This window comes from Atractosteus spatula, chromosome 20, assembly GCF_055471065.1.
Source record: "Atractosteus spatula isolate fAtrSpa1 chromosome 20, fAtrSpa1.hap1, whole genome shotgun sequence".
NCBI lineage: Eukaryota > Metazoa > Chordata > Actinopteri > Semionotiformes > Lepisosteidae > Atractosteus > Atractosteus spatula.
Window position 1 is genome coordinate 12699589 of NC_142725.1, and position 23458 is coordinate 12723046.

The following is a 23458-nucleotide window of genomic DNA, read 5'->3' on the forward strand; positions in this document are numbered from 1 at the left end:
AATATCAGAGATAAAACTTGACATTACCCCTACCATGCTCCAGAATGTGCTAAGATGTACAATTATAAACAACTTCAGTCTTATATCTTAAGCCCCACTTTACCTTGGAAAACCTGATTAGTGGATTGGGTTGAAACCTTTACTGTCAGACACTTAATAATGTTTTGCAAATTCCCTTTTATTTTTTATCTTTCATGACCTTTACTTTATTCCTTATATATATATATCTTTGAGCCAGGAGGGTTCTGGAGAAATGTTTTATGGACATGCGAGAATATGGATCAATCTTAAGCCAAGTGATGGAAAGGTTCAAGTGTGAAAAAAGGAAGGAGCTGAAGATGTTCCAGAGAATATCCTCTCATCTGTGAAGCCTGGATCTGCATGGCTCCCTGTTGAACTGACTCTTGTATGTATAGATGATTTAACTGAATATTATATCCTTGGATTCTGAAATTGACAGAAATATTTTGTCTGCTTATATAGAAGAAAATGGTTTTAACCTAATTGGGCTGTGCTTTACAATGACCTAAAACACCGAGGAGTTCGTCGGGAAGTAAGGAAAATGGAAACTCCTAGACTGGTCAAGTCTCTCTTTTGATTGAAATCCAATGGAGCATGCGTTTTACATGCTTACACCACAAGAAAAGACTTCAAGACAAGGACAAGTTGCCAAAGGGGCTGCAGTAATTTCAAATGATTGTACAAAGTTTGGGGAGTCCAGCAGGTCATAGGCGTCATGCAGTTATTGCCTCAATGGAATGTGCAACCAAGTGTTTTGCTCTCTGAAATTTACTTAAGTGAATATGTCACAAGACTTACGGTCAAGTGATCACGGGGTTGAACATGATGTTATGTTTTTGTTCTAATGTGACTAAAGACGTTATCTTGGTAGGTAGCTGTGTCAGCATGTGTAGTCTGCAAAGAAACAGGTGAAGGTTTATTCCATACTGCAAGGAAAAGAAAAACGTTTCAGCGGTGGAGTCTTCTTCAGCTCTGAAGAACACTTGAAGAAGGCTCCACAGCCGAAACATTTTTTTTTCTCCTCTCAGCACCGGATGAACCTTTTCTTGTCCCTAACATGATGAAACTGATACTAATATGATATTTTAGTGAAAATCGGGTGGGTTGTCAAGGAGATCACGATGGACATTATACTGTAGCAATCCCAAACCGGCATCAGGTCCAGTGATCAAATGGTTGTGAACATAGAATAATGTTCTTATTGGTAAAATTCACACCATTTTTTACAACTGAATATTCAACTGTATTGTAATGTTATATCAACTTTTAGCTTCAATCAAGGGTAGTTTAATCAATGTGTTTTACAGAATATGCATGCCCTTTTTTTCATTTCATATGCATGTAGACATACGTTAAGTCGACTATCACAACGCTGTAATAAAAATGGCAATAGCGACTGTAAATGCCAAAACCTTTGGTGACTGATGACCGCTTGCTGATCTCCTTTAAAAAAATAGGGCCGCTGTATGAAAAAATGAACGCATCTGATTGGCTGGCCGGGATTCCTCCTAAACCTGAATGGCCAGTCAGAGACTCGCCCCGGCTACTCCCCGAAAATTCCATTCTGAAGAAAACGGTGGAGTTAATTCTTCATTAACTTTACAATTATTTAAAAGAAGACGAATATTTCAACCTCCTTAAGGAATTTAATTTTTAAAGCTAACTAAATAATGATACATCTATTTTGATATAATTATACAAATTCGAATTGTTTACAAAAGTCAAAGAATATAATGGTCTCCCCCATTCTGCGTTAATAGTGCAGCCCGATATGTCTGCTGTCATTTCGTTCTACTTTTCTTTAAGGAGCAATTGAATAGCTTTTCTTATCTTTGCAGATTGCCGGTGTAGCATCGCTGGGCATTTTAAATTGTATATTCTGTTTGCTTTCTGGACTTTTATTTAATTTTTTAGTTTATAAAAAAGAAACATGCTGCGTACGAGAGCGGTCCTCTGCCAGTCATTCAGGCGGTATGTAATTTCACCTGACTTCGGGCGTCTTTCTCCTTGGTGTGCCTTTCACATTCGTGCCAGAGTAACTAGAGAGTTTATAGATGTAGCCGGGATCTTGTATGTAATGTGCTTGCTGACATGTTGCACTTGAATGTCGAAGAACTGGATAGGTCCAAATGGTTCATAAGTATCTGTGCATGTCATTTAAATGGCAGTTTAGGTCCTGCGGTGGTATTAATATTATGAAACTGAATAAGGCGATAATAATGAGTTAAAATAAAAGTGAAAAGCAGACTAAAGCCTCTGTTAAGCCGAACCAGCAGGTATGCTTGCAATATCGAGCCCCTATGTACTCTCCACGTTGAAAACATAGTCTCTGTACGACCCGAGGAAGTTCAGATTAACTGCCCCCTTTTTCCAAGTTCCGTGGAAATATCTCGAACAACGTCTCCTGCATTGAAATGCGTAAGCCCCCACCACAACGAGAATCTGATAAAGGGCATTAAAGCAACGAGGTTTTTTTTTAGTTTAACGTTCAGTCCTTAATTCCCACCCACTTCAGAATTTGCACATGTATCTCCAGCAGCTCGTCCCCACAGAGGAAAGAGAGACTGATGTCAGCAAGTCCAGCGCACTAGATGCAGCGTGGTTTGACAGTCCATCTTACAGGACAGCCTGGACTGCTGACCGGCAGCAGAAAGATGTGGATTTTTTTTGGTGTCGTGTTAGTTTTTACAGTTGTACCTCTTTAAAATAGGCTCGGGATTTGCAACCGTGTTTCTGTACCGCTGCCATGATTTAAAACGTAACGCAATATGAGTTTAGAAAAGTAATTGGTGTAAAATGAAGAATCGCCTAAGAAATATGATTATAATAAGATGAATTTGATTGTGTGTGCCAACGTGAACAAACATGCAGTGTTGCATTTGTTACATGTGGTATTAAGTGTCCTGATCTTAATTGATAAATTGCCAATATCGGATACTTAGAGATAAAGTGGGTATTTTCACAAACAGGTCCGTTCTGTTGATTGTCCTCCAGTTGTCCCTTCGTGTTATGAACGGGACATTATCCTAAATGAAATATGGGGTGAATGTACAGGTACGTCCCCGCGGGTTGAGGTGTTAAGCCTAGAAATTCTAGTACAACGTTTCCCGAAAAGCGCTCATTCACCTGTCACCGCGAAGCGAAGAAAAACTCACTTATTAGGCCAATTGTTTTACGACGTCAGGCTGCCTAAAGTGATAGCCCAAGATAAGATAGTGCTGGAGTGTGGGACAGAGCTGGCCCTGTGCCCAGTTCATTCCCAGCAGGCTAGGAAGCAGACTGGAGGGCTGCAACAGTTGCAGGTGTGTCTGCAGGTGCAGAAATGAGTTGGCTCTGTGTTGGGTGGTTTCCATGCCTTATGGCTTATACTGTACAAATTAGTCGTTATTGTAAGAAGGGACGGATGGCTAGAGACAGAGCAGGGCTTTTGAAAAGAGAAATTCCAGTGTAGATAGCTTGGATGTCATTAATATAGACATTTTCTAAGTGCTTTATCCAGTACAGGGGGAGCTGGATCCTATCCCAGCCTGCAAAGGGCACAGGGCAGGATATACCCTAGATGGGACGCTAGTCCTTTGCAGGGCACACACAGACACAGATATAGACACGCACACACTCACACCAGGGCAAATTCCCCAGAAGCTAGTTAACCTACCAGTATGTCTTCGGACTGTGGGAGGACACGCACACAAACACAGGGAGAACATGTGGCTACAACGATGTCAGTTTCTTGTAAGTCCTGCCCAGTCCATTTAACCACATTTCTGTCGTAGGTCAAGATTAACTTGACATTTTCAAAAAGAGCAGTATAGTCCGGTGCAATGATTTAATCAATTCTGGTGAAAGTTTCCATTCTGGTAGTTAAACTCCTTTTATTGATTGCTTCATGTCAGGAAACTTTATTATGCAACTATTCTAAAATAATAAACCAGTGCACTTTTAAATCCAAGTGCCCTTATGACTTTCCTCTGTCCATTGGAAGTCTGTAGCAGGATCATAGGTCTTAAGAGCACACAGGGACACAGTTTTAATATCTGATGTTTTAAAGGGGCTGGCAGAGATTTTAAAAAACCCAGTGTAACCCAGATTGGTTTCTGCTTTGATCAGGTACTGTCCTGTTCCTCTCTCTCCTGCTCTTCTGCAGGCTGCGTCCTGTGTGGCTCCACTGATTCTTGCTGACTTGTGAGTTACTGTGCCAAAGAGCAGCTGGTCATGTTTAGATGGTAAACAGGTGTTGGACTGAACCTGCTTCATAATGGCAGATTAATCAATACACAGATGGCATCTCCCCCTCCAAGTCCCCACCCCCCGATTAATTTCCAAAAGATTAACTCTGAATATTTCAACAGCAAATCACTAGGGGTCCGTTGCATTTTTGTAGATTTAGTCCTAACCCTTAGGATTGCTCTGTGAACCTGTGTATTGTTCCTACAATAACTAACCAAAGTTTAGTTATTAATAGGACAATACTGAACATTTTCCTAAATAATATATGGCAGTACATTGCTTGTATTCTGTATTTCTTTCCAAAAACAATCTGTTGAATATGTTGAATTCCCTGTACACATCAATTTTACAGAATTAAAACATGGCAGTTATAAAGACAGTAATGCATTTTTCCATGTTGTTGACTTAAGTCTCTGCAGAAGTTTTTGTCGGAGCTGTCTGTGTTACATTGCATTTGTTTAACTCTAATCATCGCAACAGTTTCAACACGGCAAGACGGCCAAGGAACTTGCTGGAAACCATGCCTGGGAGTAATCCCACACGAACTGATTGTGGCCACATTCCCTCTCTGGGAAAGATGTAGACTGAGATATGCACGGCACAGAAGGGCTGATGATCCGTGTGCCAGAGGGCTCCATTTCCATGCTTTGTCTTCCTTGCAGGTTCCGAACATTCTCATGCGCAGCTGTGGAGGTGAAGAATGAGCCCATTCTGCAGTTCCTGGAGGGCAGCTCAGAGAGGGCGGCACTGCAGAAGGTAATCGCATACTGGACCACACTCTTCTCAGTACCTGGACACACATTAGAGTCATTCTGCAGACTTCTGCTACCTAGTGTCAACTGGCCTTGTAGCATATGGCAAGTGCTGGTTTTTCATTGTAAATATAAGAATACACAAAGCCAGTAATTTGATGAGATATTGGTACAACATCCAGCTCCTTCACTGCTTCTTTCCATTTTCTTTCATGAGTGGGGAGCTACAATCTCAACATGTAGTTCAACAAAACATTCTTATCATTGTAAACCAGGCCCTGAATGAGCTGAAGGGGAAAACAGAGGAGATCCCCTGTGTGGTGGGGGATGAGCAGATCTGGACCAAAGACATCAGATACCAGCTGTCGGTGAGTGATTCCACCCATCTCCAGCAGCGGTGGCAGATACTGTGGCCTCATCGCTAAGCAAATGAGAAACCAGAGAGCAAATGGCACACGTGTTCATGATAAAAAAGATTGAGGTCTAAAAAAAACATGTTGCACTAAGCATGCCAGTGTTGAAGATCACATCACACTGTTTCAAGAGCACATTATTTCAAATGATTCCACTCAACCCAGCTAGTACACAGATTATTCAACACTATTACATTCAATGACATTTAAATCTCATCAGAAATGGCTAGCTTTCCTGACTGCGCCTGTACAGTGATAGAGCATGGTTTTTCAATTCTGCAACATACTGTGTATCCAATGGATTGCTAATATGTTGTTTTGGATTGCTGTTTTCCAGCCCTTTAATCACTCTCACAAAGTGGCCAAATTTTGCTACGCTGATAAGGTGAGTAATCCTTCATCCATTGTTAAAACCCATTACTTCAGTTCTGTTCTGTAGTTTCTTTTCCTTTACAGAGGGTGTGGGGAAATGAGGAGCTGATTCAGAATTAGGAATAGCTGCACCACTAAAATCTAATACTGACATCTAGAATTCAGTCTTGCTAAAGCTGTCTTTTTATATGTATTGGTAAGGGACTTCTTTTGCTCATTAGTCAAGAAATACAGTTCAGTTTTTTGTAGTATGATCCTAACCAAAGTTTAAACGTGTTTTGTGTTATTCTTGGGTCATGCTCAGAAAGAGAGAGCTTACAGAGATCTCTGCAGTTATTTTCCATGTCTGGTTCCTCAGTAGCAGCCTGCTTTCTGGGTGTGTGATCCACGTTGTGTGATTGTGTTTTGCCAGGACGTACTGAACAAAGCCATCCTAGCCTCTGTGTCAGCCCGCAGGGAGTGGGACTTAAAGCCCGTCCAGGACAGAGCCCAGATCCTCTTCAAGGCTGCAGACATGATCAGCGGCCCCCACAGGGCCGAGCTGCTCGCCAAGACCATGATAGGCCAGGTACAGAGAGGAATCCCGCAGTCACGTGATGCTTTTCCAGTGCAAATAACACTGTTTGTGGTGTCCTGGGTCAGTAAGTAGCATGGTACATTTTTAAAGGAAAAGCCCACAGTGTTCGTCAGGCTGATTTTCAGTCTTCTGCTTCGCTACCGAAATGAGTTTTAATTTCAACAATGACGTTTAAAACATCCAGCAAACGGTTTAACTCTGGAGTCTGAAACAAACGAAACAACCAGCAGTGACACATCTGCCTGCAGTGCTGTTAATGTGCCGGGGGAGAAAGAGTTTGGTGTTCAGTTCAGAAATCAATTTGTGTGTTTTTCGGCTTGAAAGTAAAAGGCGATTTTGCTTCCTAGTTCAGACTGACATTTTTTTTTTTAGGGCAAGACGGTAGTGCAGGCTGAGATTGATGCCGCTGCTGAGCTGATTGACTTTTTCCGCTTCAACGCCAAACACGCCATTGAGCTGGAGCATCAGCAACCTCTGAGTGGAGATGGCAGCACAAACACCATGCTGTACCGTGGGCTGGAGGTGAGCACCACCTACAGGGCCTATGAGGAGTCACCGCTCAAGATATTTTGCGACATTGGCCAGGATTAAATCCTAGATTTGAACCACCCAACACTTGGAGACTACAGTCCCAAAGAGTGATTGAGGGTTTATGTAAGATAGAATGAAGAAAGTCATGTCAGTAAGTGCTAGGCTTGTAAACTTGACATCTTGATTAAAAAATGACAATGACAGTCTACTAGTGGATACTTATACTCCTTCAGATTCAAGGTAAAAATCAGTCTTTGCCAAATTTGAAATATCTTGATGAAACAATCATTAAAAGAGAACTAGAAAAGTTTCATTTTCTGTCCTAAAAGGTGAAAACAATATGGCTTTTGTGATTCTGAAGTTCTCCTTTTGAAATCGGATCAAACCAAATGTGAGTCAAATATTTAAATCCCGTGAAGAAAACTTGTTCCCCCTGAATTTCTGTAGTTCACATTCTCAAGTCTGTGAAACTAGATTCATTCCATTGGCTGATGTACATCTTTTTTCGATCTTAGGGCTTTGTTGCAGCTATTTCGCCCTTTAACTTCACTGCTATTGGAGGAAACCTGGCAGGGACACCGGCCCTGATGGTGAGTCTGGCACATCTGCTGCACAAGGCGAAGAAGAATTTTGTACACGCAGTAACATTTACACTCACACCAACAAGACACACTGCAAAATCAAGGTGCTGTTCAAGTAGCGAGCACTTGTCTTTGCCTGTTCTTGGCACAGTTAGAGAGTTTTCTATCAGATACTACACAACACAACAAAACCCGAGAAACATCCTGTTTGTTGAATGTTATGGGTATATGTGTCTGTGAGTTGAAGCTCACTTCTACATGTTGGGCTACACTGATTTATTTTGCATTAAAGTGTCCTTATACGTCTTTACTTATAAGAGGTGAAATAATTCTGTAAATAATACTCATATGCGTTTTATCATATCTGTTGTTACCGTATGTCTGTGCTTGCAGTATGATCTTCTGAAAGGGGATTTATGAGAGATTTAGAAATTTTGCTTACTCAGACACTGGGTGGGCCTACTTTATTTTGATTAAAAATGCCCTGACAGTGAGAAATTTGCAAAGTGAGCACAAGGCTGTGTGGAGCTGACAGGCCCTGTGTCGTTGCCAGGGTAATGTCGTGCTGTGGAAGCCCAGCGACACGGCCATGTCCGCCAGCTACGCTGTCTACAAGATCCTGCGGGAGGCGGGACTTCCTCCTAACGTCATCCAGTTCGTGCCAGCGGACGGCCCCGTGTTCGGGGACACCATCACAGCCTCCGAGCACTTGGCCGGCATCAACTTCACAGGCAGTGTCCCGTGAGTGCGAATCTTTTTAGCAGCCTCCTCTCTTCACCTGACTTTTTCAAATAAAACCTTCGACCCGAACAAAGTGGAATTTCCAGGTTTTCCCACAACACTGCGGCATCCATGATACAAACATGCCTTTGACTGTATCATCTATGTCAGGCTCTGCATATTTGTGTCTGCTCTATTAGCACCAGTTGGATCATGCCTATTGTTACTGTACGTCTGTGTTTCCAGTACGAGCTTAAGAAAGGAGGTTTACCAGAGATTTAGAAATTTTTAGTTCATCAAACACTGAGTGGGGCTATTTATTTTGATTAAACAATTCCCTGACAGTGAGAAGTTTAAGAAGTGAGCACTGAGGCTGTGTGAAGCAGTGATGTGGAGTTGGCACAGGTTGGAGGAACAGTGTATCTCCTACTCATGCCACCGCTAGCGTGCAGGTGCTTGGTAAAAATGCAGGAGTTGCTTTTTTGACCAAAAAATGAGGGCCCGGTTGCAGACTAACATCCTGTGGCTCTCTACTAATTACAGTGCTGTTCTTTCAGGAATCCTGGACACGGTTAACTAGTGATATGACCCTCGCAAAATATGGGAAATGTTGAATAATGAGAGTAATCGCTCTAACATTCATTTTCCTCAGGACTTTCAAGCAACTCTGGAAGCAGGTGGCGGAGAACCTGGATCGCTACCGAAATTTCCCTCGAGTGGCTGGAGGTGAGCCCTTTACTGTGTCCGTCCGAGACCTGCCTAGACCACAAAATTCCAACCGGTGGCCGTAGAAGCCGGCCACATGATCAGAACACGCCTGGCGCAAGATCGCTGCGGCCCACGTGTCCCCTCAGCCTTGTGTTTCCTGTCTCCAGAGTGCGGGGGGAAGAACTTCCACTTCGTGCACCAGTCGGCCGATGACAGGAGCGTGGTGATGGGGACGATCCGCTCCGCCTTCGAGTACGGGGGCCAGAAGTGCTCCGCCTGCTCCCGGATGTACGTGCCCGACTCGCTGTGGCCGCGGATCAGGCAGGAGCTGCTGGCCGTGCACCGGCAGATCCGGCTGGGCAACGTGAGTCTGCCCTCGACAGCCATTCCGAAGCCAAGGAACCCTTTCTTTATCGTGAAAGAAGGGCAAGCCTTGTCCATGTCTTTCTCACCATGTTTCTGGGTTGCAAAGGAGCAGGTAAAGGTTTATTCCGTGCTGAAAGGAAAAGAAGAGAGATGTCTCTTTTCCTTTCAGCATGGAATGAACTATACCTGCTTCCTTGCAGCATACACATGCTCACACAACTCCCAACACATCATTTTTGGGTTGTCTTCTAAGTTTGGATGAGAGTTTTGAGTGCTTTTTATTATATATTTTAGTTAATTATATGGGACTTTTTGTTCCGTGTTTGAACAGGATTCTACGGTATTGTAATTTTGTGCTTCAGAAACAGAACTAATGACCTGTGTGTTAGCGTGCAGTTCCCTCAACACTGGGATTGGATTCTGATGCAGTAGATGCATGCAGAATTTGAAAGCACAGTTCTTCAGATCTTCATTAGTTTTGTCTATTGTTTTAATTAAGCCAGCCTATCTGAGAATAAACTCCAGGGTAAAATCTACAGTTTGTATTAATATACTGTCCTTTTTGTGTTCTGCTTTTCCAGCCTGTTGAGGACTTCAGCACATTCTTCTCTGCTGTAATTGACAACAAGGTACTTTTTTTATTATTCAGGCCTTTTAACCAGATGACAGTTGAAAACACGTTCTGATTTGCAGTCCTTTTTTGTTTCCACTCAATGTTTCACTGAGTAATGAGCATCTGTATTGAAAGCGCAAATATTTTCCTGAGTATTTAAGACGTTTACACTACACTTTAATCAATATTTATACATACAAATTCACTAGGATGCAGAAGGGGTTAGGTCAAAGGATAGCGGGTCTGAGGAAAATAAGTTTGCACTCTGTGAGTTTTACATGTAAGGGTTTCAACCCTGAGCTTATATAAACAGACAAAACGCATACAAGCAGTAGTTTTGTTTTAGGACTGCAAAATGTACTGTTCAAACAAGAGCATGTATTCAGTCTGATTTTTCTTTTGTGTTGTCTGCGTGTTGTCTCCATGTGTCTCTCCCCAGTCTTTCAGTCGCATTAAGAAGTGGCTGGACTATGCCAAGTCTTCTCCCAACCTGACCATTCTTGCCGGGGGTCAGTGCGACGACAGGCAGGGGTACTTTGTGGAGCCCACCATCATTGAGACCAAGGATCCCCAGGACATCATCATGAAAGAGGTAGGAGGGCACCAGGATCATCCCAAGGGAAAGCCTGGAAAACCAGGCCCACGCGCCCTTGTGAAGAACGCGTGCAGCCTGATGCCTTCTGCTCTCGCCGCCTGCTGGACTACACTTTGGGAAAACCCTGTTTCACTGTGATCACATTAAAACTCAGCACATGCTATTGGTCCCAGTACTCACATGCTGGGTTTTAAATGCTTCTCTTTATAACGCTGAAGCTCAAGGTGTGCCAGCAGATACTGTATGTATTTCATAACTGCTGTGGGATTGCACAATTACCACTAAAACAAAGAGAGGAACAGGTACCTTTTTCCAAGATAAAGAGCAAATTTCATTTCAGCTACTGTATACCATTGCTCTTCTGTAGTGTAAACTTTGTTGTGTTTTTTTGTTTTGCAGTGTGATTTGTTTTTGCATTGTATTTGCCTCCTTCATGTCAGATCTACTCTTGGGGGAGATAGAATAACCTTGTGTGTTCTGCCTTCCTGTCCAAACAAAGATGAAAAGTGTAAATGAGTCAATCCTGTTTCCTAGCTTGGTATCCCAGAGCCGCCAGCTACAAAGTGCAGGATTAAGCAGGCAAATCTGGAGGACAGCAGAGCCTGTTGAAGAGATTGACCACGGTCCACCACAATTGGGCTTGTTTCTTTAATTGAAGGCGCCCTGAGGCTCAGATTACATGTGTCAGTTTGCATTTGAACAGCCACTGGAAATACGCCCCACCCTCACTCCGAGCCTTAGAAGCAGTCCTCTGACCAAGGCACTGATTTGAATTTTTACACGAATTACCCCTGCATTTGTTAAAAAAATTGCCCCTCCACCCACACACCTTTTCAGGCTGTGGCTTGGAAACTAGGCTGGTTTTATACTGTGGATCACCTTTAAAATCATCAAAGTCTAAACAGAAATGGGAGAAATGAGCAGATCATTTGGTTCATAACGTCATTTGGCGATCATGGAGAATGGGACCAATTTGCAAATTAAATACCTATAGAAATAAACAACCATTAGAAATCCTAATTAGAAACATTCACCCCTCTGTGAGTCAATTGAGAAGGCTTTCATTTTACAGTGAATACAAAAAATCAAAAGTATTCTTGTTGAATGTGGACGCTGCTCAACCTCCAGTCATACTGAAAAATCATTACAGCTGAGGACTCACACTGACACACACTATACTGTACGTGTCTTCACTGGAGAGTAGGGATAGGTTATGTCACCTTGCATTCCAGATTAAGACTGTAATGGAATAAATACTTGCAAGCAAAGCAGAGGAAATTGCAAAATTGAGTCTTCAGGTTTCAGGGTTGTAGGTTTTCTAGGCTGAATTAATCTGTGACATTTTTTGTCCTGCAGGAAATCTTTGGCCCAGTCCTGACTGTGTATGTGTACGCTGAGGAGGACTACAGAAATGTATTGCAGCTGGTTGACACCACGTCGCCATACAGCCTCACAGGGGCAGTGTTTGCCCTTGACAAGTAAGCATGCCAGACCCCCAGTTTCGGGTGGTCATCCTTTGCCTTTGAGTTGCATTAAAGGAGTATGAGTTTGGCATGAAAAGCAGACTTGCTGCAATTGAGTCTATGGTCCCAGCTTACAAATTGTAATTTTTACAAGTAGTGAATTAGCAGTAACAGTAATAATATTGACACCATCCCATAAGACACCATCCCATAATAGTAAAACCGTTTCTGTCCTTCATTTAGCATGCTCTAACTGACTCCCAGTCTGGTGGGTTTCTCATGTGCTGTTGGCATAAGCCTTCATGAGAACAAGTAAAGGTTTATTCCATGCTGAAAAGAGAAGAAAGAAAACGCAACGTTTCGGCTGTGGAGCCTTCTTCGGGTGTGTTTTCTTTCTTCCCTTTACAGCATGGAATAAACCTATTACTTGTTCCTTTGCAGCCTTCGCATGCTGACGCAGCTACCCACCTGAATGGCCTTCATGAGACTGCTTTTCACACTTGACTAAACTACAGCTCGCTAACAGCTCAGGTTTTGTCTGTCTCCAAAGTTACAAACTCATTTAATTCACTTAAAAATTAAAAAAAAATAATGTAGACGGGTTTTGTGAAATGAATCATATCCAGAGACGCTTTGAGTACATGAGAACATGTTTTTGGTGCAATACACAGCACTGATGTTTTACGAATAAAATCTTGGGTCCTGGTTGGGTAAGAGGCCTGGTCCATTAGTGGGCTGTCAAGTTGGAAGTTAGAGAAAACAATTTGCCACCTCAAAAGAGCTCATCAGTGAAAGGCCCCCTGTGCAGACTGCTGATGTCCTGGGCTCTCTGTTTTAGGAACGTGTTAGCCGAGGCTGGAAAGGTCTTGAGAAACGCGGCTGGCAACTTCTACATCAACGACAAATCCACTGGCTCTGTTGTGGCCCAGCAGCCGTTTGGGGGCTCCAGAGCTTCGGGTGAGTGTCTGATGTGTGTGGTCTGCTGACAGTGCTAGCAGTAGGAAACCACTGCCAGTGCTCGAACACAGTTAGAATAGGGCAGGCCAAACCCTACGTGGTTCTTGGACTCACTCATGTGATAAAGTGAATCATAGACTGTGCATGAAATTATAGCTTATCGTGGAGAAGATAGTGGTGCAGTGGCTATCACTAGCATTGCTGCCTCACAGTGTGAGAAAGCTGAAGGTTAATTCTGAATTTATTCAGGTGCCTGTTCGCATTAGTAAAGCATCATAAAGCTGCAGTTATACATCTTGTTCCTTATTGGCTGATCTGTATGTTTAGGCACCAATGACAAGCCAGGAGGCCCACACTACGTTCTGCGATGGACTTCCCCCCAGGTTGTCAAGGAGACCCATGTTCCACTGACAGAATGGAAGTACCCCTACATGGGGTGAAGCTGACAGAACCCCCCCAGCCACCACCTCCCACTCCCACCCCTCCCTTCTATTGAAGAGAACGTGAGCCTACCCAACCCCTCCCAGAAATAAAACAGGACCCGCAGATTTTACTGATTTGATCATGAGTGAATAAGAAGCTGAGAGTGTATTATAAAATGATTTTAGCTCTTTCTGGTTTAAATGGAAGACTGGAGTATTATGCTTTGCAGTACGTTGACCCATCTCAGTGAGATAGCACTGAAATTAGAAGTAGCTGTACATCTCAAGGGGTGTGGAAGCTATAGTGACCGAACACTCATGTCCCTGAAAGTACACCAATGTACAGACTTCTCAACACTGCTGAGAATTATCACAATTTCAAATTTCTTCTTAATTATTTGTCTATAGCAAGACCTATAAGAAATGTATGCTTAGAGGTGTGACATGTATATTAGGATTTTATTTTTTTAATTATCTTAAAAGTAAGGGGAGGAAACAATTAGCAGAGTTTCTGAATCAGTCTGTATTGTCCATCATTCCTCATATTATATAGGTTTTGAATCATGGTTAGCTTGTTACCATATGTATACTCCATGTATTATCGACATTATTGAGTGAAATGAAAGGTGGGAACTCTAGTGAAAACCTGTCTAACTGCTGTACGGTTGTGTGGAAGAAACAATGATCAGAGTCAGTGCACTGAAAGTCATTCTGTAGACTTTTTATCCCAGCTGGATGGTGTGGTTTATACTGTGACCTTGCTAAAGTCCGGGTTTGAAAAGCATTACTCAACCTCTCTGAAAGTGTAAGTGACGAGGGCTGCAGTTGTAATGAAGGAGACTGTCTTGAAGGGCTGCAGCTCTGCCTTTCCCTGGTTGGGAGCTACATCTCTTCATGTTACAACTGTGTAATTGTAAATCATGATAAAATCCTAACCATCTTACACTGCTGTAATTCACTCTGGCAAGCATACAGACCTTGAAAACATGCAAACCGAATAGTGATCTAATGTTTTTGATCTGGAAACATTCTGTAACTTTATAGATCCGTTCATACTGTCTTGCATTGTCTACAGTGAAAATAATAGATACTGACAAATACAGTATTTTGAATAATTATGTAATTAATTTCTTTTGTGAGAAAGTTACATTTGATCTGCTTCTCAAGTGGATTTGTCACTATATAATGTTGAGAATAATATTACCAAAACATAACAGGCAGATATCAAGGTTTAGTAACACTAATGAAATGTTAGAAATATTTCAGTGGAACATTGCAGTTTAACCATTAGTCCATTTTTCTCTTATAATGCAACATCATTGCTAAGGAATATTTTTTCAAACACAATCTCAGATCAATATGTTATTAATAAATCAACTGATTTAACATGAGCTGTTGAAGTTCTGGGTTTGTAACAGCTGATGTCCAATATCCTGGTTGTCCAAAACCATTCAGGAATCTATGGGTACTATATATATATACAGTATATACTCTTTTCAAATGTCTGAACTTCTAGTTTGAAATGTGCAGTTTTTCATAAGAGATCTACTAATTATGGTGTGGTTAAAATTATTCTAAATCTTTTTCCCCCTTGTTCTGGATTTTTATTTTCGAAATACTGCAAAACAAAAGCCAGCTTTTGCACCCATTTTAAAATAAATGAGAAAATCTTTAAAAAGGTAGATCTCCTTGATTACAAATGGTGGTTCCATATTATGACATATTTTACATTATCGTGGCCTTATAATCACAGTCTAAAACAAGGGCTTGCCATTTTTAATAACTGATTTTCATACAGTAATAACATTTTGAAGCCGATTTTATTCAGGATGTGCTTGTGAAGGTCTAGAATTTAGAATGTGTCAGCACACAGCGGTATTGGCTGTTTGTCATATTGAGTACTATGTGCTGTTAGTAAAAGGTAAAAAGTCAATTCAGTGGCTTGTGTTTTTAATTGTTTAGAGGGGAATGCAGTGAGGCCGAGTACTAATTCACGGTGTCATGATTCGTAATCTGATATGTGTCAGGGCCTAGTCTCTGTTTCTGAACTTGTACATGAGTCCTAGGAAAGGTAATTCATTAGCAATCTCTGAAGAGTAGCTCTTTCAAATAGAAACTGCCAAAACCAGGTTCTGAGTGCAGCAGCTCATGTTAGCACTAACAGATCCTTTTAAAAAGAAGGTTAAGGGACCACCGTTAGAAATTCCCTCCTTCTTGTTTGACCAAGAGTATTGTACTCTTCCTCCTTCTGGTATTCCAGTGCTTGAAATTTACTCTAACTTAATAACTGTGTCCTTTTTCTTTCTCAGCAATCTGATTGCTAAACTGTGGGAGGTAGAGAAGGATCTTTGGGGTTATTATCTGCATGCAGAAAGATTATCCGCTGGGCTCTCAGGGCTGTGCTGTTTCCTGGAGCTGCCATGCAATTCAGGGATCATGTCCTGCAGTTTTCTTCGCTGAGCTAAAGGCAACAGTGCCAACGGTGCAGCTTCCACCTCTGTCGCCAAGTGCTCTTCTTTAACCCACTGAGTTATCGAAATGAAGTCATCACCGCTGCTGTGTGTTCTGTGTCATCACAGCATGCACTGGGCCAGCTATGGTATAACTCTGGGCTGCAAAGCTTCCATGGCGACATTTCTTCTTTTTTTCCCTCAATAAAGTTTCTGCAGCTAGAGGGAGATCGAAGTCCATCCAGCGATCTGTGAGCCTGCTGCAGCAGCTCTTTCTCTTTTTCTGTTCTGTGATAGATAAAGCTCTTCTGTTCACACTGCACAAGCCACAAAGATGAATTGATTCATGCTGCTGCAAAATGCAAATAAAGTCGGACAGCTTTTCATCTGACACTGATTCCCAGTGTCGTCCGTTTGCCTGGTGGGATTACACTGCCACACCTCTCCTCGGTGCTAAACATTTGAAAGCATGCAAATTTAATAAGTGCAAAAACAAACAGAGCCACTAAAGTGCTGCTCGGGCAGATAAAAAGTCACCCAGTCCGGCTGAGTTTAGTAAACGCAATCCAGACGTCGCGAGCTCAGGACTGGGATGGCCGTCTGTGGCAGAGTCACTTTGCAAGCCTTCGGGTGGATGACGTGGGCGGCTGTCCTGCAGTGCTGGGACCTTGCTGCTGCAGGACAGTTTGGTCCGCTCTCTCAGTTCCAGCTGGATGGAGATTATGTGATTGCTGGGCTGTTTCCTATACACAACGCTGGAATGTCTGATAAATCTGTGCCAGAGCTGGACGACTGCCAAAAGTAAGACTACTTTCCTTGTAGTGTTAATAACGGACTTGAGGTGGATCCACCATATCTCCTACCTGCCTATTTTAAATTTCAAATGTATTTAAGTCACCCTGGATAAGGGCATCTGCTTAGCAGATATTTTTTTACGCATGTTTTATAGATTAATGTTACCAAATGTGTTCATTCACTGTTACCTGCCTTTAAGCAATTAAAGATAATGGAAATGTATTACTTGTCAAAAGCTCAAGTGACTCATTGCATAGGACAAATGGAGCTTGCACCACAGTACTTCGTTACATTTGGTTTGAGTGACAGCTATTTTAGTCTGGTGTGTAATATCGAATGTGTCAAGGTGACAAAACCGTGCAGAAGTTCTATTATTACCTCTAACAGAAACATATTTCCACAGTAGCACACACAACACTCTCAGCTGAAGTCAGTGCCTCTTCACAATTGAAGTGCCATCATTTGCAGATATAGTTTGTTATTAGTAATTTCCCCCCATTGCTCTAATTGCAGTATTTGCTTGTTTCTAAATCTACAAAGGAATCCTTTCACTTAGGTTATTTCATGTTATATAAAAAGTACTCAAACAAAGACCAAACATTTTCTTTCCCTGCCTTTCTAGGCTGTATCTGGATCCCACGAGAAAGGAATATCTTATACCTGTTCTAGACAGCGATAAAAAAGGCTATTGTTTGAATTTGTTTTTCCGTGGCCATGTGTCTGAAACATTGAAAGCGGTCTAATTTGGTTCAGTTGTTTCAGCTGCGCCCTAATTTCAACGGCTGTGACGCTTTTCCTCCTCAGCGGGATATTCAACAAGCACGGCTATCATCTGATGCAAGCCATGAGATTTGCCATTGAGGAAATTAACAATGGCAGCAGAGGAGAGAACGTGCTACCAGGAGTTACCTTGGGCTACCAAATCTACGATATTTGCTCTAAGCCTGCTAGCATACTGGCCACTCTTGACCTGCTTGTCCAGCAGTATGATTACAATAGAGAGCCGGAGTCTCACAGCACTGCCTCCAGGACCAGAGCCATAGCTGTCATTGGGCCAGACAGCAGCAGCTATGCCTTCACTTCTGCTGCCACACTGGGCTACTATCTGATTCCAGAGGTGAGGAATAATTCAGCTGTTGTATTTGAGCACACCTCTTGGCTCTGCCCAAAACTACCATTGGTTTTCACAGGAGAGTGGGCTAAGGGCTCGTGATTGATGAGAGGACACTTCTAGTCAATACTGGCGTTGCAACCAATTTACTTATTTTAGAGTGTAAACCTGTGATGAAAACTAAGACAATTTATCCCCCACCCACACTATGCCTTCCTTCATCTACACTGTACTTTGTAAGAAACCCAGTTAAACAGAACCTGCAATATCGGTGTAGAAGTAGTATTTCTCTGTTGGTGCTGCATCTCTTTTGTTATCTGTGTTGCAGATCTCTTACGAGGCCACAAACGAAATGCTGAGTAACAAACAGCTATACCCAGCGTTCTTCCGCACGATTCCAAGCGACAGGAACCAGGTCAGGGCCATGGTGCAGCTCCTGGTGAAGTTTAAGTGGACGTGGATTGCCCTGCTGGGAAGCGACAATGATTATGGGCAGCAAGGCGTGCAGAGCCTATCCGAGCTGGCCTCAGAATACGGTATTTGTATCGCCTACAAAGGGATCATCCAGACATACACAGACTCCAGACGGGAGCAGATGCTTCAGATGGTCAGAAGCATCGTGGACACCCGGGTCAACACCATAGTAGTCTTCTCCAGCAAACGCATTGCCAGCGGTTTCTTTCCATTGGTTGTCGAGCAGAACGTCACGGGCAAAGTGTGGGTTGGATCGGAAGACTGGTCGATATCGACCAGGGTGTCCGCCCTCCCAGGCATTGAGAGGATCGGGACCGTCCTTGGGATCTCGACCAAAACTGCAACCTTATCCGGCTTTGAAGGGTTCGAGGCCCTTGCCGTAGAAAAAACGAGACGTCCCGTCGCCAACAAATCTGAGGACGAGAGATGGCGTGCACTCGGGTGCCTGCAAGGCAGGGATGCCTTCGGCACGTTGACTCTTGGAGAGGTGCCATTGGAGGAGTTCGATGTTCAGTCCTCCTTCAATGTCTACAAGGCCGTTTACGCCCTGGCGCATGCCTTGCGCTCCCTGCTGGACTGCGACTCGCTGGCGTGCAGTAGGGTGGAGGCCCTACCATGGCGCGTGAGTCAACACTTCGACAGCGTTTTCCAAGCCACACGAGTAGGCGATGTGTGCTTCGAAGAGAAACTCGGTCTGTAAGAGAACAAGTAGGGGTTAATTCAACACTGAGAAACACAAAAACCTCTTCAGGAATGTGTGGCCACAGAAGTACCAATGTATTTTTTCCTTCTTTCTAAATTTCAGTGTGGCATTAACCCCTGCTTGTTTCTTTGCAGATCCTCATTGGAACCTCTTCTAACTTGATCTATAGTCTCCTTCAGCTGTACTGGGCAGTTTTGACATTTAGAATCTGAGTAATGACATTTAAATCAACAATTAAAGACATTGTGTGCACTTGATATTATTTGTGCTGTATTCCTTATGAGTCAAGGTCTTCAGTAAAAATAAGACAACACAAAAGTAAATTACTACAGTTTGCGTGGGCAGTACCAAAATACTGCTGTTTTATTTTCCCCTTTATTTTTCTTTGTTGTGTTATGGTGTTGTTTCAATGTTTTCTCCAGCTCTTGGAAAAGTTGAGGCAAGTGAACTTTTCTGTGGGGAGTGAGCCAGTGTACTTCAACAAGCATGGTGACCCTCCCACAGGCTATGACATCATGGCCTGGGACTGGGCAGGAGGGAATCTGTCTCTGAGGCTGGTCGGAACGTATAGCCCAGACCCTGAGAATCTGGACATTGATGCCAGTCTCATCAACTGGAACACAGGCCGCCAGGGTGTGGTGAGTGGAGCTTCTCTTAATATACTGTTTACATTAGGAGAGTTCGTCCAATCCTAGTGTGAGCGGAGTTTTTGTTTCAATAGTCCCGTTTCATTATTGAGCGTGAACCTCTTTTGTGTTTTCTTACGCTCCTCCATAATTATTTTAGAGACATCAGAGATGTTGCTTGTAGAGCCATGAAGTGTCATTTTAATCGAATGACGGAGTTACCACTTTGTAGCCTGGTGGTATCCAGATTAGGAATGAAGGAATTAAGTGCGGGGATTCTCACAACACTTTTTAACAGAGAGAGAATAATTGGAAGTAACTTCTCTTTAAGAGATGTTGATATTCCTTCACATTCAGGCCTCGTGAAAAGCCAAGCTTACCTTTTGAGGTGTTTGGGTATGTGACATTTAGTGCTTGGCATTTTGCTGTGCTTGGATTAACTCAGTGTCAGGGAAGAAGGATGTCACACAGTCAGCGCCTGTTAGCCGAGTTCAGCTGTGAAGGTCTGGACTTCTCCCCAGGTTCCAGAGTCGGTGTGCTCACCAGAGTGTCCTGAGGGCTACAGGAGACTGCAGACGGGGACTCATGCTTGCTGCTTTGATTGTCAGGCCTGCCCACCCTCCACTTTCCTCAACAGGAGCGGTAAGCAAACAGCTCACAGCTTCATCTTCAGGTTTAGTGAGCATCACCTCTAGGGTACAGAATTCCATCAGAAAGTTAGGCCATCAAACCACAAAGCTTTACCGTTACCCTGAACATCACTCAGGGCTTTAGAAATCCAAAGCACACAAGGCCTAGTGACCAGTGAACCCCAGCCCTCCTCCCTATGTGAACATGCCAGGAAAATCCCAGCAGGTGGCGCAATTTACACACAAACTACAACCCGTTTTTCTTGAATCGTCTTTCCCTCACTCCCAGAATTTTTTATCTGGGTGAAAACAAACTGAATACTAATTTCTTTTTTTATTAGGGTGAAAACGAACTGAATCCTATTTCTTCTGTGTTTTTCTGACCGTGTGTCAGGGTATACTTTCTGCCAGCCGTGCAAGCAACACGAGTGGTCCCTACCAGAGAGTGAGCACTGTGTCAACAGAACGGTGGTCTACCTGCCCTGGGAAGACAGCCTAGCTGTAGCCCTGCTGGTCTCTCTGGTGCTCACCCTCCTGCTGACCCTGGCCACAGCCCTGCTCTTCCTGCTCCATCTCAACACCCCGGTGGTGAAGTCGGCGGGCGGGAAGATATGCCTCCTGATGCTGGCCTCGCTGGCCGGGGCCACCTGCAGCTCGTTCTGTCACTTCGGCATGCCCTCCGGGCTGGGCTGTGTCCTCAAGCAGCCCCTCTTCACCTTCGGCTTCACCGTCTGCCTGTCCTGCATGGCGGTGCGCTCCTTCCAGATCGTCTGCATCTTCAAGATGGCCTCCAAGCTGCCCAGGGCCTACGAGGTGTGGGCCAGGAAGAGGGGGCCTCAGGCCGTGATCCTCAGTTCCTCGGTGATCGCGCTGTTCATCTCCCTGCTGCACGTTCTCCTGGCCCGGCCTGTGCCAACCGAGGTCTACAACATCTACCCAGACACCATCATTCTGGAGTGCAGCGGGACGGAGTCTGTAAGCTCCATCCTGCAGCTCGCGTACATCACTATGCTCAGCTTTCTCTGCTTCGCTTTTAGCTACATGGGGAAAGACCTGCCGGCCAACTACAATGAAGCCAAGTGCATTACGTTCAGCTTGCTGATCTATTTGATCTCCTGGCTCACTTTCTTCACTGTCTACATCATTAGCAGAGGGAAGTACCTCATTGTGGTTAATGTCATAGCCATCCTAGCTAGTGTATTGGGGATACTGGGGGGCTATTTCATGCCCAAGGTCTACATCATTGTTCTAAAACCCCAAATGAATACTACAGCCCATTTCCAGAACTGCATTCAAATGTACACAACCAAGAAGAGTGAGAACTAATGAAGTAAAAAGCTGTTGTACATGGACTGTATTATAAATCCGTGTGATTCAAACAGACTCGGTATAATCTATGGAGAATGCAATGCCCTTTTTGGATGCTGGTTGAGATATTCAACTCTGGGATTTAAGGGTTCCACTACAGAAGTCTTTTGTTTAATGAAATAGTTTATATCCCAAATCTTACCTTGCATTTGCTTTAGCTATAACGAATACTGAACAGGCACATAGGAGAAACCCTCTAGCAACTGGATGTTTTTACCCCCCTAATAGACCTGAGATCTTATTGCCGTTCGGAAAAATGTTTTTAATGATTTTTTTCTAGGTTATAGCTGTACCAGATTTCCCCTCAGTGCCATTCTGGACATTCATATATTTTGACTTGCTAAGGCATGGGAAGAAAGGGAGCAATAAAATGCAATGAAAAGAAGAAAAGACTGCAGACCAGTGCCATGCCTTCTGGTGACTGCTCAGGCAGGCTGCGGCCTTTGTCTCCGGGCATGTCTGTGTGCCCACTGTTGGCAGCGCTGACTGCCGTCTGGAGTTGAATAGGCCAAACTGATTTACACCTGCCTTTGCCAGAAGCTCTCGCAGATGTTCTGCGGTCTTCTTTGTGATTTGTAGGGTCTTATGCCATGGCGCAGGTACTGTACTCTGGGCCGATCTGGCCTGGCCCTTAGGAAAGAGAGGGACAGAGCTGTCAATTAAAGTCTAGGGCAGTAAAACTCTTTTGTGTTATTTTCAGGGGACAGGGAATCATATTGTACTTCCCCCAGTATGGATATTTGAAAAGATGCAAAGAAAAGGCACAGGATTAAGTCACGCTCAGTTAATAGGTGAGGCATTCACTGTAAGGTGTGTGTGTGCTGTTTGGTGTAGGACAAACACGTCGCTGCAGTAACAGCCATGATCCCAGTTAAGTACTGTTCTTGTGATTCTTCAGAAACAAGAAACGTTTAGTTCCTTCAGCCTGTCAGTAGAGAGCAATCCCAAAATAATGCTGAAATGCTCCTTCAACGTGAGGTTGCAAGCTGGATGTGCAAGAAACCCTCAACGACAATGACTATCTGCTGCTCTGTAAGGAAAAATGGACCAAAATCCAAAAGTCAATTTGAGAAACTGATCTACAGCAACAAGAAACATTCGACTGAAGTAATAACTGCTCACTCAGGTCCCAGGAGATACTGGATCTAAGTATTTACATACAGTACATACTCACATGAGGATATTTAATTTTGGAACCTCTTATTGGTAAGATACCATCATGACCTGGGGATTTATTGATCTCGTGTATTTGAAATACCCCAAACATTTCTACCTCTTGATGTTAATACTATTTTATACATAAATGTAGCTTTCTTCTGCCTGAGGCACCGTATTTTGTTCCCAAGTGAAATACCACCATTACAATATTCCTTTCAATTTCCATTTTCAGCTGTGCTTACAATTCATCATGCTCTTTTTCTCTAATTGGATCCTGTCATTTTTCAATAATTTCATACAGTGTTTTCTTTTCCCCTATGTTTTTACTGACTGATTTGTTGAGCCACGCCGGATACTGGTTTTTTATAGATTTTTTTTTATTATTTCACTGTTGGGATAAATATCTTCTGTGCTTCAAGCATAATCTGTTTGAAGTGTCACCATCCAGTTTCCACTGATTTACTTTCAAGGAATGATAAAATACAGCAGTTCAAAAGTTCTACAGTCTCCTAGTCAGGTCTTATGCTATTCCATTGGAATACAGTATCAGCAGGAAGGTTCATTTTATGGCTTGCATGTATTCTATGGTCATCATTTACTAAATTAAATTACATCAATGCAGCTGTATGAAAAGTAATTGTTTCTGTCTTGAAACAAGCTCTTATCCTATGACAACTCCTTTCATACTTGTGAATATGATCAGACAGTTTAAGTCGTAGGTTATTTAACTTGTTGCTGCTGCTGTTCTGTGTCTCTGTTTTTGGTGATTCCTCTAATGTCTTTGTATTGGAGCACACATGCAAATAAGCATTTCATTGCACGTGAG

General features: G+C 43.1%; 2 protein-coding genes across 2 annotated transcripts; both read left to right on the forward strand.

Moving 5' to 3' along the window:
• Positions 1-1803: 1803 nt before the first annotated feature.
• aldh4a1 (aldehyde dehydrogenase 4 family, member A1) lies at positions 1804-15248 on the forward strand. The gene is made up of 15 exons (XM_088938150.1): positions 1804-1992; positions 4911-5004; positions 5276-5368; positions 5751-5798; positions 6198-6353; positions 6735-6884; positions 7409-7483; positions 8028-8215; positions 8847-8920; positions 9070-9266; positions 9850-9897; positions 10321-10473; positions 11833-11954; positions 12778-12896; positions 13224-15248. Exons 1-15 carry the CDS (start codon positions 1952-1954, stop codon positions 13334-13336), a joined length of 1671 nt encoding a protein of 556 aa, XP_088794276.1. The 5' UTR covers positions 1804-1951; the 3' UTR covers positions 13337-15248.
• Positions 15249-16233: 985 nt separating this feature from the next.
• tas1r1 (taste receptor, type 1, member 1) lies at positions 16234-21525 on the forward strand. The gene is made up of 6 exons (XM_088938151.1): positions 16234-16569; positions 17368-17680; positions 18003-18770; positions 19274-19489; positions 19999-20119; positions 20501-21525. Exons 1-6 carry the CDS (start codon positions 16361-16363, stop codon positions 21430-21432), a joined length of 2559 nt encoding a protein of 852 aa, XP_088794277.1. The 5' UTR covers positions 16234-16360; the 3' UTR covers positions 21433-21525.
• The last annotated feature ends 1933 nt before the right edge of the window (positions 21526-23458 follow it).